The sequence below is a fragment of the Neovison vison genome, chromosome 13, assembly GCF_020171115.1.
Source record: "Neovison vison isolate M4711 chromosome 13, ASM_NN_V1, whole genome shotgun sequence".
Lineage (NCBI taxonomy): Eukaryota > Metazoa > Chordata > Mammalia > Carnivora > Mustelidae > Neogale > Neogale vison.
In genome coordinates, this window is record NC_058103.1 from 19,038,359 (window position 1) to 19,055,706 (window position 17,348).

General features: G+C 38.9%; 1 protein-coding gene across 24 annotated transcripts in view; it reads left to right on the forward strand.

Annotated features, from left to right (window-relative positions):
- NRXN3 (neurexin 3) overlaps positions 1–17,348 on the forward strand; it is a 1,586,092-nt gene that overhangs the window by 616,250 nt on the left and 952,494 nt on the right. For all 24 annotated transcript variants that reach the window (XM_044230674.1, XM_044230680.1, XM_044230666.1 and 21 more), the window contains one exon: positions 1,655–1,681. In XM_044230674.1, coding sequence (XP_044086609.1) covers positions 1,655–1,681 — 27 coding nt within the window. The remainder of the gene's footprint in view (positions 1–1,654; positions 1,682–17,348) is intronic.

Below are 17,348 nucleotides of genomic sequence, written 5' to 3' on the forward strand. Positions count from 1 at the left end.
GATTTTTTTCAAGAGATGTTCTTCTGGGGAACAAATAAGCATCCCGCCTCCTTCCTCAGAATGATTGGGTGTTCTAGATTTCTCCTGTCTGGATTTCTATAATTTTATGCTGCCCTGTCCTTTGCCACTGGTTCCTCTTTCACTTGCTTCCTTAAAATGTTTTACTTTGGGAAATTCAAATGGTGGCCTTATCCTTGACAAGTCCTCCAAAACTACTGGGTCAGCCTTAGGCAGAAGAGCTCAGTTTCTAACTGTAATTTTTTCCTGTGACTTTTTTTTTCCCTTTCTTGTCTTATTTCTACTTTTTAGTATCCAGCTTTAGACAAATTCTTATTGAAATTCCCACCATGATAAATCAAATTTAGTTTTAACGGGGCAAATTTGTAACAACTAATCTGAGATCTTTTTTAACCATTCTACCCAATCCCCTGCAAATAATCATTGACTCTACTCTAGACCTTTTGTGCTGAGTGTTCATGACTCTAAACAGATGTTAATAAAAGGATGGATACTCAGATCTCTGGCATAGGATAACATGTTGGGTTTCAGAACTAGAAAATTAGCCACCCTTTCTTGCCTCCCTTTCCCATTAAATATAAAGAAATAAAAAAATAAAAGAATTTTCTTCCCTCAAGATGAAGAATTACAGAGTGATGTAGGATGTCAAAGGTGCCCAAGACCTCCTCCCCATAAACCTGTCTCGCCTTCTCCTTGAATGCTGTAGGCACTTGATTTAGTCTGAGCATTCAGGCAGGAAGACGAAGGTGGGCTTCATGAGTGGGTTGGTCTGGGAGCCTTTGAAACAATAGCAGAGAACCCAGTCCATCGTGGTAACATCATACAACTCCTTTGACCCACCACCCAACTCCACCTCTCTAAAATCTGGGATGGGTGTTTGTGCGGTTAGCTGTTTGCAAGTGGCCATTTTATGACAGGAAATGACCAGGTGGTATTAACCCTTTCCTTATCTCTAGGGAGAATGGCAAGTCTGCCTATATAAATTTCTATAGCATCTGGGGCCTGAGCAAAGAAAAGGGTGGAGGGAGTTTGTTTTCAGAAAAAGAGAAAGGGTTAAATACTGCACTGAGAAACTTCATGGACAGTTTTTTTTTTGAAAAAAATAAACAGTGTGTCAGATTGGTGATATATCTTTGGAATACTAATACAAAAATTGTGTTGATGCTACTTTTAAAGACAAATTTGGAGAAAATCATTATAGGGGGACATAGACTATAACCTGCATTTGGTGGGGAAATTTTTGCATAATTTTCCAAGTCAAACAAAATTAATATTTCAAAGTTCAGGTGTGAAATCCTTTATATAAATGAGTAGGTTTTTTGAAAAAAAAAAAAAAAAAAAGGAGCGGCATACTTGGTGTCTATTGTGGATATATATGTATACCAGTATATATCTCTATACATATGTGTATATATATATGTGTGTGTGTGTATATATATATGTATCCAACTTTACTAAATGATATACTGTACATATACACCCACCCTTAAACTTGTACATACCGTATATATATATAAAATGGCCACATTTCTTGCGTGTGTCTGTCCCCGGAAGGGTGGACTGATTGTTTTTGGATGTCTGCAGCTGTTACCTTGAAGGATGCAATTTCATCTTTCATTTATTTTTCCCCATCTAGACTGTATCAGGATAAACTGTAACTCCAGTAAGTTTTCCCTCAAGTTTCATTTTGTTCTTAAAGAAAAGAAAAACTGACTTTATTTTGTTTACTGTTTTATGAGCTGTTTTTTGTTTGAATTATTTTGTGTTCTGACTATGGAGTTGGGGGGAATGGGGGTTGACAAGATGAAGGGCTGGGGTGAGGGTCATGGCCTGAGTATGGCCCAGGGTGTGGTTTCTGAATTGGGGTAGGTCCTCTCTTCTTTCCTTGCATTTGCTCTTTATGCAGAAAAGGAGGAAAGGGCACCTGGATAAGGAAACAACTTGAAAATGAATTGAAATGGTAATTTGTTGTTTTGGGGAAATAATCCTCAGGGTGGACAGAAAGCAGTAGAGCAACCAGAATGCACTTCTCCACTTCTGACAGCAATAAAAGCAAAGTTCATGACCCAGAAGGTGGCTGCCAACTCTGACATTTGTTTCCCAGAATTTATCGCTGTAGGCTTTTTTTTCCCCCCTCAGAGGGTGGGCGCAAAGCATTGTTCTTGGTGATAATGCAACATTTTAACCAAAGGCTTGAGAAACTTTCTGGCTCTTCTGAATGAAAAATTGCAACCTATTATTTTTACTTTATCCCATTCAAACATTCTGATTCTTGAAGAAGGATGTTCAGGAAGTGCAGGCTGAATTGTACTCAAGTGTTTCTTTCTCTGCCTCAGAAATGAACATTAACTGGAGTCATGAGGTCAGGGAACCGGAAGAGGAAGAGGAAGGATGGGGAGGAGGGAAAGAATAGGTCTAGTTGATAAAAGGAAGAAATATACTTTGAGCCTTATGGCATCTTATATCCGTTAAGATAATTAAATAACTAACTAGGGTAATTAGGGTAATTAGCTATAACAAACAATCCCAACATTTCAGTGGCTCAACGGAAGACAGGTTTACTTCTCCTTCAGGCAAAATTAAGTGCCAGTGCCAGATCCCTTCAAGTAATTCAGGCATCTAGGACTCTTTCATGACCTTGGTCTACCATCTTGGAATTCTTCACTTCCAGCCATATCCATAAGGAAGAAAGAGAGTGAGCTTGGATATAATGCAGTGTGTTTTTATTAACTTGCCTGAAAGTGATGGCCCAGTACATCACTTCTGCCCATATTTTCTCAGACATGACTTCATCCAAAATGCAAAGGAAGCTGGGGATATGTTCCTCCTCTGGATCCAGGAAGACAAACTTGGATTGGTTGAGCATCTAACGCACATGATTCTCAGTATTACCCCCTCATTTTTTACTTCTTTTCTCATTAGGGCCTTTCAGTAGGAACAAATTCAGAAAAAGAAATAATCCAAGTTTTAGATTTCATTTGCTTATTTATTCCATTATATTTTATAGGTGCTACTAGTTTAATCTTCTTTCTTGGGAGATTGATTATCAGGATGATAAATTAATAAAGTACAAATCCACTTTTCTGGGGACGGGGGAACATTCTATGTAAATTAACAGAAGAAAAGAAATGTAAAAAATCAATATAAACAACCACTTCCTGAAGTAGAGTGCTTTATGCTTGTCTTGGCATCATTTTCAGTTAATTTAAGCAATGTCCTATTTTGCTGTGTTTAAACATTTCTAATTAGCCAAAAATTTCTCATTATATTTAGATCATTAAAAGTCTAATTGAAACATCCTTTTTTTCCTAAAGACTGGCATTTTCTCTTTCTTCAAGCAGCTTTATTGAGATATAATTTCCATACCACAGGTTCATCCACCGTAAGCCTACAATTCAGTGACTTTTATTAAATTTATAGGGTTGCCCAAATACCCCCACAATCACATTTTTAGAACTTCTCCATCACCCCATCCCTCCTCCCAAATTTTCCTCATGTCCCTTTGCAGTTCATCCCTGCTCTTACCCTTAGCCCTGGACAACTGCCGGTTTGCTTTTATCTCTATAAATCTCTATAAATTTTATTTCTATAAATCTTCCTTTTTCTGGACTTTTCATATAAATAGAATCAGTTATTTGTGTTTGGCTTCTCAAAAATTATAGTACATTTATGGAAAGCCTGAAGGTGTAAAAATCTCATTCTAAGTTGAATCTAACATCTTCTGGCTTAGACACTCATTTGCAGAATAGAGAGCTGAAGGAGTTGTTCAGTCGGGGTATCTGGACTTGCTTTCTGTGCTCTGTCCACACTTTTATCGTTCTGTGCTCTATCCACACTTTATCGTGCAGTTAATTTCACATATTCTCTCTGATCAGCCATGAAAAGTCGTCATTAGACAAGTTCCAGAATTCTTTCTTCTAGGAAGGCAATGCCTCTTTTCCAGGACTTAGATGCCAGCAGGTTTTCTAGACGTGATAAAAGATTTTCTATTCAGAGCCACCAAAACCATCATTGAGAAGAAGTATGTCAGCAAAGACGTGTTTCCTGCTTTGATCATAGTATAGTAAGAGTGTAACTAGTTTTAGTTCGATATTTAGGTAAAGAGCCAAGATTGGATTTTGGAAATCAATTTTGAATTCTTAAGATAAACCTTTAACATACTGAGGAAGATAATTTGGGGGAGAGCATCAGAGAAAGAATACATAGTGCCCACTAATTGAACAGTGATTGACTAGAAACCAAGGAAGACAAAACAAAGCAGGAGTCCTTTACTCTAAAATCTTGAGTGCTGAGGTATATAGATGTGCACCCAGGGGAGTGGAGAGTCACAAAATGAAAGTGACACATTTTCTTGAAGTTGATTTTAATTGTTGATTTGGAATAAAAACTTGAATTGAGACCAAAGAGATACATTATGCAGAAGAACGCACGTCAGTGTGAATCTTATTTAGCTTATGAATCTTAGGTTTTAAGAAAAACTAAGAATTCAAAGACATGTCATTTTTATCATGTATCTTCTTTTTTTCCATCCCTGGCATTACTGGCGCTTGGGTAGAAAATTTCAAGAAGGTTAGGCAACTAAAATAGATCCAGGTAATCAGAATTTCTCAGACCTCTCTCCTTGCAGACTAGATGTCCAAGTCCATAGTTCAGTCTGTTCTGGCATCTCAAGCTGTTTCTCTAATAGGTGAGCAGATCCTTCCTCTTACTCAGTGTTTGTGATGAGATTGAGTTGTAGTCTGAGTTTGAAAGGGAGGGATTTTCCTCTTACATCTCAGGTGTCATTTCAATAGAAGTCAGAGGATGTTATTACTCACATTTCAGAACAGAGCTGCTTTTTTTTCTCTTGAAGGGACATACTGAATTAAGCTTTAACCACATTTGAATTTAAGTTCATGTACTTTTCTGGTAATCCTTTTTTAGAACGCCTGACTTCTGGAAAGTCAGGTAAAATACAGAATGACATCATCTATGTTTTTCCTCTTTGTCTGCAGCAAAATGTTTGGGGAAATGGCTGTTTTTAAGGGTTTGTGGGACTCCTTGGGGAAAAGAACGTGAAAAAGAAGGGTGGCCTTCTAGTGTAAGGAGAAGTAGAGGACAGTGATCTTGAGACGAAAGTCTCTCTCTTTTGGCCTTTGTTGTCTGGTCCTTCTGTCAGTGACTCTGGCCTAGCTCTGTGATACTTGTTTCCAAGAAGAGAGGAACAGGTTTTGTTTTGTTTTGTTTTGAATCAGCTTCTTTGCCTTCCTTCCTCTCTTTCTCTTTTCCAATGCTTTGTTTCTCCCCATAAGATCTACGATATACTTACCATTACTCATTCTAAATCCTGCTACCCCTGCTTTCCAAATCTTCCCAGAATATTACACATAAATTCTTCTATTCCCAGGCATATATTAGAGAGGGTACAAATCAAGGCCTTAGGTCGAAATCGGGATGTTGCTGGATTTGATTCAATTGGCAGGAATATTCAAAAACATATAACTGGGAAATTCCCGGCTTAGAATTTACTTTTAAATTGCAAAAGGTCAACAGAGTTGGCAGTCATCATGGTGACTGAACTACAGGGTGGCCTGATATCTATTCTGTATTACTGCTAAAGAAAACAGGGCTACTTTCTGGGGAATTTTGGAGAGAATCACCTGTTCCTATGGTTCCAGTTCCATGAGGCTGGCGGTTCCCTAAGAAGTGTGCGGTTCTGAAAACAGGTATGGACTTCTTATTGGTCTCATGGACGTTTGCTCAAATCAAAGTATGGAAGAAGGTTTGTTGTTTTCCAGCTAGTTTCATTTTGACCCTGCCCTTCATTTTCCTGGCCCCTACTTTATTCTCTCCCTTTCAGGCCATGTGCAGCATAGTTTGCATGAATATAGTATAGTCATATTAATGACATATGCAGATGGTGTGAATGAATATAATGAAATGCATAAAAATAAATATCAATTTCATCCTTTTGTTTTTTTAGCCTTTCCCTTCTCTGAAAGGCTAATTCCTCTGTGTAGGGTTATTTTCTCAATCTTTCTAAAAAGAGGTGTGTATGTCATAAGGAAATTGTGAGTTTGTGTATATGCCTAATTATTTAGGCAGACGTAGAGCCCCCCACCCCCAATTACGTTGAACTTGAAGTCTCAACTTTATCTGTAACAAGGTTCATTTTTCTTTCCATCTTAGCTATAAAGGAGAAGAGAAATAGAAATACAAAAATATACTGACCCTATAGACCCTTGAGTGAGAGAACGGCTTTGGTAATCCTGTCCACTTCCGTTGACTGTTATCTTTGAATAATCATAGACACATACAATTATATAGGAGCTAGATGAAAATAGCACCATAAGGATATGATACCTCCAAGTCCTACCTCTAAAGGCTACTAGTATTTACTAAATATTCCTTCTCTTGCACTTGCTAGCCAGCACTTGCTTTTTGCCTTTTGTGTTAGCTTCTGTGCCTTAGTCTGTTTTTAAGCAGACTCAATTTCCACGGTCTTGGCCAAGTCAGCAGTGTGTGGGTGTTTCTTGCTTAATTTAGGTGTAGCTTGGTGAAATGCAGCTTATTGCACTAGACTTTTGGGGGGTTTTGCTTCCTTTTTTTCTTTCTTCCCTCTCTATGGTACTAGGACTATGCTATTTCATTTTCAGGCCTAGTTTATCTAGAAATCCCAGAGCTGAATGTTTAGCTCATCCTATTAACTCAGAAACACATACCTCCGGTCAACAGAAAGCTAACTTCTTCACTATTCAAAGTCTTCTGGGAAGGAAATTTTGGAACCCTCTTTCGGTATTTGTTCCAATATTTGGATAACCATGACTATCATTTGCCTGACCATATCACTTAGAGTTTTAGCGGAGATGGAGAATCCCAAAGTTAAGATAGTATAGTAACGTTCTATGTCTCAAACTATCAGTATCACAACTGAGAGTTTCTCTTTCAGTACTAAATGATTATGCTCTACATTTCTCAAAACCTGATTTTTAAAAGTAATATATCATTTTATTTCTCTCTGGAATGTTTTATATTTTTTGTAACATAAAACACTTCCAAGTTCAAGTCTCCTAATAGTATCAATAATAGCCAGATTTGAGAATGATAGTAGGATGCTTCCTAAACATTTAATATTAAACTCTTCTTAATAAATACTAATTCAGGATGGTTTTATTTTTAAATAGCTAAAAAAGCTATACATGGAACAAAGGAAAAGTAAAAATTCTCACTCTTATGCCTTACTAGAACCAAAATTCTCTTTCTCAGAGGCAACCCAAATTATCAGTCTTATGTATATTCTCGCAAAGATAATCCAAAAGTATACAACATACAGTTATAACTATATTCTTTCCCTTTTTTTCCTTCCTTGTCCTTCTTAACACAATGTTAACACATTCTTCTGAATTTTGCTCTTTTTTACTTAAAATATTTTAGGGGCTATTTCATGTAAGAATATTAAGGTCTCCTTTGTTCTTAATGGTCACATAATACTGCATTTTATGGAGATACCAGAGTTGATTAAATCAGTACCCTACCGATACACATTTAATTTTTTTTTCAGCTTTTTACTACTGCTAAAAAAACAAAACAAAAAACATGCCTTTGTTTATTAGTCTTTGCATGCATGTACAGGAATGTCTATCAGATAAATCCCTAAAAATTATCTGTTGAATTAACTAGGTCAACAGATAAGTGCATTATAAAAACTGGTATTTCCCAAGTGCTTTCTAAAGAAGTTGTACAGATTTACATTCCTAACAGCAATATGCAAATGTTTGTTTCTCCTTACCCTCGCCACACTATATTATCAAACTTTTTCTTCATTTTCTTAAAGTACTTTTCAAAATGCTGCTGTCACACATTCCAGGGAGAGCCACTGTCACTCTTTTTCCTTCCATGCTTTTACTTCTTCAAGTATATATAGGAGCCATTGTTATTCAAAACTTTGGTGCAGACTTCTCTCAGAAATCTTTAAATAGAAATCTCTTATAGTAGCATTTCTCATGTTAATCTTGTTTTTGTTTTCCAGTAAGCACAGGTGTTTTAGAAAGGTGGCAATATGGGATAGTAATTTTGTGTGATTTCCCTCTTAGACTCCTCTTATCTATGTTAGTATCCCAGCAGAGAGGCACTTTCCTGCGATTATCAACAGCAAGCGGGACTCTGGCTCCAGACAGGCTGGGTGTAATCCTTCTCTCTACTGCTAATGGCCAATTTATTTCAACTCTCAGTTTTCTCAGTTGTAAAATGGGCCTGATTACAGTCTACCTGTCTGAGTGAGGAGAGAACCTGGGACAGTCTGTGCTGTCTGTGTGGTGGTGGTGGTCATGATGACATCATGAGATGAGGTCATGATGATTCCAACTGAAAAGATGATCTTTTGAAAACTATACTTGTTCAAGAATGCCCTATAGGGGCTCCTGGGTGGCTCAGTGGGTTAAAGCCTCTGCCTTCGGCTCAGGTCATGATCCCAAGACTCTGGGATCAAGCCCCACATTGGTCTCTCCGCTCAGCAGGGAGCCTGCTTCCCTTTTTCTTTTTCTGCCTGCCTCTTTGCTTGCTTGTGATCTCTGTCTGTCAAATAAATAAAAAAAATCTTAAAAAAAAAAAAAAAAAGAATGGATGGCTATATATCCCTAAAACCATACTAGGTAGCTTAACAGAACCTGTAAAATAAGCATCCTACTTTTTCCAGCCAATTACTCAGGGCAGTAATAAATGCTTTTCGAGGCCATCAGAGTTGCACTGGATTCAGCATCAGTAACATTATTAATAAGAATATTGTTGAGACCATCGCGGGGTCATATTAGGACTTTTTTTCCTCTCAGTGCATTTTCACAAATAAAAACTTGATGTTAACCCAAAACTAATGAAAATATTGTAACTTCACGAGTTCTTCTGTTCATTTATGGAACCTTGGTATCATTTTAATAAACACTTAATAGCGGTCCCAAGTGAAAATATCTGTAAAATGCACAGGTCTGATTAGATGATGTCAACATATTTGTGACTTTCATATCTTCTAATATCAATTTCATATACTCTAAATAGGAACTAAGATAAAATCAAGTCAGAGCAATGGGACTTTTTGCAACAAGGATATAGATTTCTGGCTAAGAACGTTACTGTCCAGTTTCTTTGGCACGTTCCTGTTATACATTTAAAAATCATCAAATTGATACAAACCATGATTAGCAAGGGGAGCTAGTTCCCCAAGAGGAGAAAAGGGCCATCTTCTTTTTAGGAGATTTTGTATTTTGGTTTCAAACAGTGTGTTGAAGTATAGTGTAGTGAGCTACTATGTTAAAGATTCACATTTGGACCTTGGGGTGATTAAAATCATGCACATGCCATACACAGGCTGGTGGCTCAGTCTTTATCAGATCCATATATGATGCCCATTAACAGAAAACGAATGACCATTTAGCAGCTAGAACTACAGTACCATCCACCCCCAACTCCTGGGAATGTCCTTTGAGAACAGATTAAAGCAGACCCTAAGAGAAGAAATGTCTCCTTCAGTTGCTTTACCCAAGGCCACTTTTCCTCTTACTTCAAAATGGTCCCTGGGCTCTAGGATACAAATGTATCATGCTTTGGTTTGCTTCTCTTATGTCAGTGAGCTCCTGGTGTGGAGAAGTCTTCTCGGCAGGCACTTTAGCAACTCATGAAGTGTTGCTAAATCCAGATGAACTGGCTTTTAGAACAGCTAAAGGGATTGAGTTCATGTGCCCAGTTAAAGAGTAGATGAGAAGTGATAGTGAAACATTAAATTATAAGTAAGTGGCTTCCCAAGGACAGTGTGTTTTGTCTCACCCAAGGAAGAAGCAGAGGAAGTAGCAGAGAAGGAGAAAACGGACTACACTAAAAACACAGGTCTTCACACAGTGTATAGATATAAGCAGAGTTCATTGAGCTACTGACTTCTAGGAAAGATTGCTAAATAAAGGAGTGAACGTTCTTTACATAAACATCTTAAAAATAGGCAAACACCTTGCCAACCTAGGAATTATCTATTGTGAACTACCTAGGTGAGAGAGGTGATGTAGACTCTTAGAAGTGTTTCCCAATCACATTTCAAGCCACTGGAATTAATTGTGTTAAACTAATGTTGGTAATTTGGAGACCTATGCATACATAGAGTGGTATCTTATGTCAGCACATCCTAACATGTTTTTTTAATTGTTTTTATTAGCACAGCCTAAAATTTTTGTGCTGATGTTTGCCACTGTTTGATTTTCATGACCTGAAGATAGGATGTAGTATATGCTCAATAAATAATTAAATCAACGAGGTAATGAAATGTGCCTATGCCTCTACCTTAATTTATTATTTATACAACTACTTTTAGTAATCAACATGAGCAGTACAAGCTGACAATTGTATTCTATGACTCTTTGTCTTATTATTCTATAAGAAAGAAAATTAACCAAGAATGACTTTGTTCCTTTCTCCCTAAAATCTGAAAGAATATATGTTACTTTCTCTGTAAAATAAAGTATTTTAGACAAAGTCAAGATTTTCATGAAGCCACATTTAGCCAAGTTTCGGTTGAAATCCAGAAAATTTCGTGAAGGAAGATGAGTTCTAGTAAATATTACACATCACTCTTCCTCATTCTGCATTCACTTATTCCCAGAGTATTTATTGAGAGTCAACTGAATTCAGGTGTTGATGTCAGTTTTAGGGGTTTATACTATGAATTTCCAAGGAGAATCCTGAAGGAATCTAGAGGACTGCCCCCCCTTTCTTTAAATTTTCTCTTAGAGAAATTGGAACTCAAGTGCATGTGCAGTTGGCCCCCAACTTCTTATGGCTCAGCCTCTGATTTTTTTGACTTTACAATAGTGAGAAAACAATGCACATTCAATAGAAGCTATATTTTGAATTTTGATCTTTTCCTGGGATAGTGATAAGCAGTATGAGACTCTCTCGTGGTGCTGGGCTATGGCGATGAGCTGGTGAGCTGTAGCTCCCAGGCAGCCGTAGGATCATGAGGGCGAATGAGTGATACACTTAGAACCATTCTCTGCTTCACTTTCACTACAGTACTCAGTAAATTACATGGAATATTCAACACCTTATTATAAAACAGGCTTTGTGTTAAATGATTTTACCCAACTGTAAACAAATGTTCAGAGTGTGTTTAAGGTAGGCTAGGCTGACTTGTGATGTTTGGTAAGTTAGGTGCATTAAATACACTTTAATTTTGTGATATTTCCAACTTACGATGGATTTACTGGGTCATGTACCCCATTGTTAAGTTGAGGAAGGTGGTCTGTGTCTCTAAAATCCAGGTGAGTTTCTCATAGATTTTGTTCAGGGGTGGTTCATTCCAACATTCAGTTCAACATAATAGTTTCTTTTTTTCACAATACATTTGACCCTTGAACATTGTGAGGGTTAGGGTGTCAACCTCCTTGCAGTGGAAAATCCACATATAACCTTTGACTTCCCCAAAACATTACTGTTAATAACCTTAAGTTGATCCAAAGCCTTATTGTTAACCTACACAGTAGAGTAACACATTTTTAAGTTACATGTATTACATAGTGTACTCTTAATATAAACTAGAGAAAAGAAAATTATTAAGAAAATCACAAGAAAGAGAAAATACATTTACGGTAGTGTACTATAAAAATTTGCATATTAAGTGCACCTGCATAGTTCAAATGCATTTGTTCAAGGGTTGACTGTACATGTGTCCTCCTTGTGTTGGGGTCCTGAACACTGGTATACTTAGCTATGTCTTTTTCCTGATTTCTCTTTTTCCATTTTGGCTTGCTTTCTCTCATCTGACTACCTGCTTGGAGCGAAAGCAAGGTGTGTTCCTGCTTTCCTTCAACAGCTGTATTTCAGGCACTGTAATTTTTTCAAAGATTCTATTTATTTATTTATTTGACGCACAGAGAGAGAGATCACAGTAGGCAGAGAGGCAGGCGGAGACAGAGGGGGAAGCAGGCTCCCTGCTGAGCAGAAAGCCTGATGCGGGGTTCAATCCTAGAACCTTGAGATCGTGACCTGAGCCGAAGGCAGAAGCTTAACCCACTGAGCCAACCAGGCACCCCTTGGGCACTGTAATTTTTTTTTTTTTTTCAATTTATTTATTTTCAGAAAAACAGTATTCATTATTTTTTTACCACACCCAGTGCTCCATGCAAGCTGTGCCCTCTATAATACCCACCACCTGGTACCCCAACCTCCCACCCCCCCGCCACTTCAAACCCCTCAGATTGTTTTTCAGAGTCCATAGTCTCTCATGGTTCATCTCCCCTTCCAATTTACCCAAAAGCACATACCCTCCCCAATGTCCATAAGCCTACCCCCCTTCTCCCAACCCCCCTCTCCCCTGCAACCCACAGTTTGTTTCGTGAGATTAAGAGTCACTTATGGTTTGTCTCCCTCCCTATCCCATCTTGTTCCATGGATTCTTCTCCTACCCACTTAAGCCCCCATGTTGCATCACCACTCCCTCATATCAGGGAGATCATATGAGAGTTGTCTTTCTCCGCTTGACTTATTTCGCTAAGCATGATACGCTCTAGTTCCATCCATGTTGTCGCAAATGGCAAGATTTCGTTTCTTTTGATGGCTGCATAGTATTCCATTGTGTATATATACCACATCTTCTTGATCCATTCATCGGTTGATGGACATCTAGGTTCTTTCCATAGTTTGGCTATTGTGGACATTGCTGCTATAAACATTCGGGTGCACGTGCCCCTTTGGATCACTACGTTTGTATCTTTAGGGTAAATACCCAGTAGTGCAATTGCTGGGTCATAGGGCAGTTCTATTTTCAACATTTTGAGGAACCTCCATGCCGTTTTCCAGAGCGGTTGCACCAGCTTGCATTCCCACCAACAGTGTAGGAGGGTTCCCCTTTCTCCACATCCTCGCCAGCATCTGTCATTTCCTGACTTGTTGATTTTAGCCATTCTGACTGGTGTGAGGTGATATCTCATTGTGGTTTTGATTTGTATTTCCCTGATGCCGAGTGATATGGAGCACTTTTTCATGTGTCTGTTGGCCATCTGGATGTCTTCTTTGCAGAAATGTCTGTTCATGTCCTCTGCCCATTTCTTGATTGGATTATTTGTTCTTTGGGTGTTGAGTTTGTTAAGTTCTTTATAGATTTTGGACACTAGTCCTTTATCTGATATGTCGTTTGCAAATATCTTCTCCCATTTTGTCAGTTGTCTTTTGGTTTTCTTATGGGCACTGTAATTTTGAGTAAAAATAGTGTTTCTGTTTTCCTTCTATTTTTGGAGATTTCTTTTTGTACTCTGTTCCATTTTGTCTGTTTGCCACCGTAATATTTGTAAGGTGACACGTTCACTAAGTATTAGTGTCAGGCACAGTTTGTCTTTTTAAAAATTAGGAAGGGCCACTGTATCAGTGAGCTGTAGGATGTGCTAATATTATCAACTGAACCCTCTGTTCCTGTTTGGTGACAAGATAAATACATCAATGGCTCTACTTCCCCATTGTGCCTAGAAATATGTGTTTGTGCACATGCACAAGTAGGAATGTACCATAGCAGGTCTCACTTATGTGTTATGGAGGAGAAGATTTAATTTGAATTGTTTCTGGAACAGTTAGACACAAAGTCTAAGTCTCCATACTGATTTGTACTGGTTCGGAGCATCTCAACACAGATTTTCTTAATTTTAGCATCCGTTTTGGGAAGAAAAAATAAAACAAAACCAAACAAAACTTAGAGATCAGGGATTGTTGCTTTTAAAATAAATGGAGTAATTTTCTGGCTGTTCTGTTGGCTCAGTGACTAAAATGGCAAAGCTTTCTAACATAGAGTTTATTGGAAGTTAAGGAAATAAGCCTTGAAGGGGTATATACATTTTCCTTCTAAAAATAAAGTTTCAGAGTAAATCTGATTATGTAACAACTGAACACAGAAAGATGACACCGTTGTCACCGGAGCTTTGTTCCAGCGTCTGTCAGAAGCAGCGTTCATGGTGGCTCCTGGAAGGGCCCTCATTCGGGAGTGGGAAGCAGGAGAATGTATCAAGGGGTGAAAGGAGGAGGTGTGGAGGTTAGTTATAATGATTTAAATGTCTGTCTTCCCAAATGGCTGAAGTTACATTGCAGTAAAAAATGTTAAAAGGCCTGTGCATTCCGGAAGAGAGACAGAATAGAGATCCTGTCTCCGGAAGCAAAGTCTTGAATGATTATGAGTTCAGAGTCTTCCCAAGAGGCTTGCTGGAGCACTTTTTTTTTTTTTTTTTGATAGCCCCGTATTACGAATGGGGAAACCGAGGCTTATGGAATCCAAGTGCATTGCCTAGGGTCTCAGAGTGATTCGCAGCAAGCATGAGTCTTCATCAATTTCATTCTCTGATTCTTAACCAAATGAGTACTTTTTGTCACCTAAGTCAAACTACCTTGTAACGTTACCACAGGCCATTTTTTTCTTCAGAATTAGTAAAAAGAAAAAAAAAAAAAGTTGAGGGGAGGCACCACAGCAAAGTACCACTTAGAAAGGATACAGTGACCTAAACTCTTGGATGTGGGATGCACAGCAACATAAACAGAATGAAATTTAGTTTTGAACCTAGGAGACCGCAAAAATAAAACGGGTGTTATTCACAAGTGTGGGCAGGTTAAAATCTACTGCATAAACAGAGGGCTCCTCCTCTGTTCCAGAGGAAATAAAAAGGAAGAAAATGGAAACACTGAAGGGGGGTAGGCAAGAAGGCCCCTTTATTTCCTGTGAGTGGTTTTCCTGTGATGGTCAGTCCGGAAGCCCTCTTCTTTCCCTCCCTCCCTAGAACCTGAGGGAAGGGAACAGCCCTGCTGACCGAAATGAGGCTGCCCGCGGGAGTGGGATGGTGAGAACAGCGGGGACAGAAGGCTTGAAAGGAGCAAAAGCAGCAGATGGCAGCACAAATGTGTGCAGGATGGGCAAAGATGAAAAGAAAGGGCACGCGAGTGTCCCTTATGGAGACGAGTCTTACCACCGCAGAAAAATTCTGTGTTTTTCTGATCTCACAGAAGAAAAGAAACACAGAGGCAGATGAAAACATATGATGAAGCCATCGGGCTAGGGAGTGGCCAGAGGAGGATAACCATTGTCTTGTGAGAAGAAATGGGTATTGGAAATGAAACTCCCACAATATACCTGTCAGTAGTTGGGATGTTTCACTTAACAGTTTGATTCACTGCTTGTTATTTACAAGCAAACCCTTTTGATAAAGGAACCAATTAAAAAAAAAGAAGCTTAGCGATTGTCAGAAACAGAAAAGCTGCCTATTGTATCACCGTGGTGGTGGAAGAAGGTACCTGTCTGTGGCTGAGTTTATTATCCATACCCCTACACACCTGGTAGAAAAGGGAGGAGTGAGGCTCTCGTGATGAACATCGCAAAGGCACGAAACTTGAATGCTAAGTGAAGACGGGACTCCATCTTTCTGCTCTCCAAGTTTTCCCTCAACATTTTCGCTCTATCACGGCAAAGTGGATGCTAAGTCCATGCAAAAGGACAGATGCAATAAAATTTTGAAAATCCATGCTCTTGTTAAAGATCCACTTCCCAGGTGGCTACTAGTTACAGTAAAACAATAAGAGCAGAGATGGAGTGTTTTCTGCAGGCCAAGCCCTGGGATGAGTACTTGGCTTGCATCATCTTGTTTAATCTTCCTTCAAGTCCTAAAAGGAGTTGTTAGCTTCAGAAAAGGAGACCTAATTATGCAAAATGCTTTGCCCACCTCTGATCCCCTAGCCATGGCTGCTAACCATGGCCCGGAGTGCCTCTGCAATGTGGATGCTTGAATGTAGGCAGTCCACCATCCTAGGTCAGAGGCTGATAGACCTCATGAAAGATACCACCTCTAGTTACCAATAAATCCCTTTTTTTTTTTTTTTTTTTTTTTTTTTAAGATTAATCTTTCTGCAACCTTGGCCTTTCCAGAGCCGGTCTTCCTTAGCTCAGATTTATAGGCATGTTAGTGTCCCATTCTTGTTCATGACTAGTCTCTAAGGCACTGTTTCATTCTATGACTGAAAGGTCCTTGGCTTTTAGGGATGCATAGGGGATGAATTAGGAATGATCATAGAGGCATGGAGATGACTAAGAAGAGGGTAGTGCTATAGTGCCCTAAGTGGCCGTTGCTAAGTCATCCTCCGTGTGCCCAGTGCTTTGCTGGCCTTCTTTGGTCATCTTGCTATTCCCTGTTTTTTGTCTCTTTCCATTGTACTCTAGTGCTCTCATCTTAGCACACAGATTATAGTTCCCCAAATTCCCCGAGCTGTCTACACTGCTGTCTCTGCATTCTTGCTCTGTGTTAGGCCCTGTACACCATTCTTCTGTATCTGCGCAGCCAAACTCTACTCATCCTTCGTTATGCTCAGGGGTCACCCCTCATAAGAAGACTTTCCTTTTACCCCCGGCATGTCAGGTTTGTCCTCATCTAGGTTCCCATAGTATTTACAATGGATATCTTTCAGAACTCACCACATTCTTGTTGGTTTATTTGTTTACCTGTGTATCTCCTCAATCCGTCTCTGGTTTCCTCACAGTTGGGAAAAAATGTCCTATTTATCATTGAGTCTTCACTGCTTAGCACGGCAGCACACATGTAGTTGGCATTGATATACCTTCATTTAGTTAATTAATAATGATAAACTTAATGACTTGAAACTTGGGGCCACAGGAGAAATCTGAATGGATGAATATAGATCTCTTCAAGGAAAATTACTCCATATCTACAAAGAGGGAAATCTCAGCAGCTCATAGTTTGCCGTGATAGGACATTTGTCCAATTCCTAAAGAGATAATAGGGTTTTAGAAATTGTTACTAAATACTGCTACATCAGAAGGCTAACATTTAATATGAGGAAATGTGATTTCGGATCCATCGGATTCTTCTTTCGCCTGGATGGCAGTGTTCCAAAGAGACATTTAAGGCACAAGTTACCTTGTGGAGTATTGCTTTGCACAAGTCAGAGTGTGTTGGTCTTATCTTATCAGCCTGGATTTTTAACCCATACTCTCGCCTGTACTATTGTTACAGGCCTCTGTAAGTGTCAGACCAACTGTAAAGAGAAGGAGGAGGATTACTCAGGACAGAGAAACAAAACTCAGCAGCAGGAACAGCAGCATTCCATAGTGGGGAAGACAGAAATTTTAGGCTCAGTTACAGCTGCTCTGCCACTCATTAGCTCTTGTTTTTATTATTATCATCATCATTATTATTAATGTTATTTTAAATCCAATAAATTAACATATTGTGTGTTATTAGTTTCAGGGGCGGAGTTCAGGGACTCATCTGTTGCATGGGACACCCAGTGTTCATAACATCATGTGCCCTCCTTAATGCCCATCACCCAGTTTC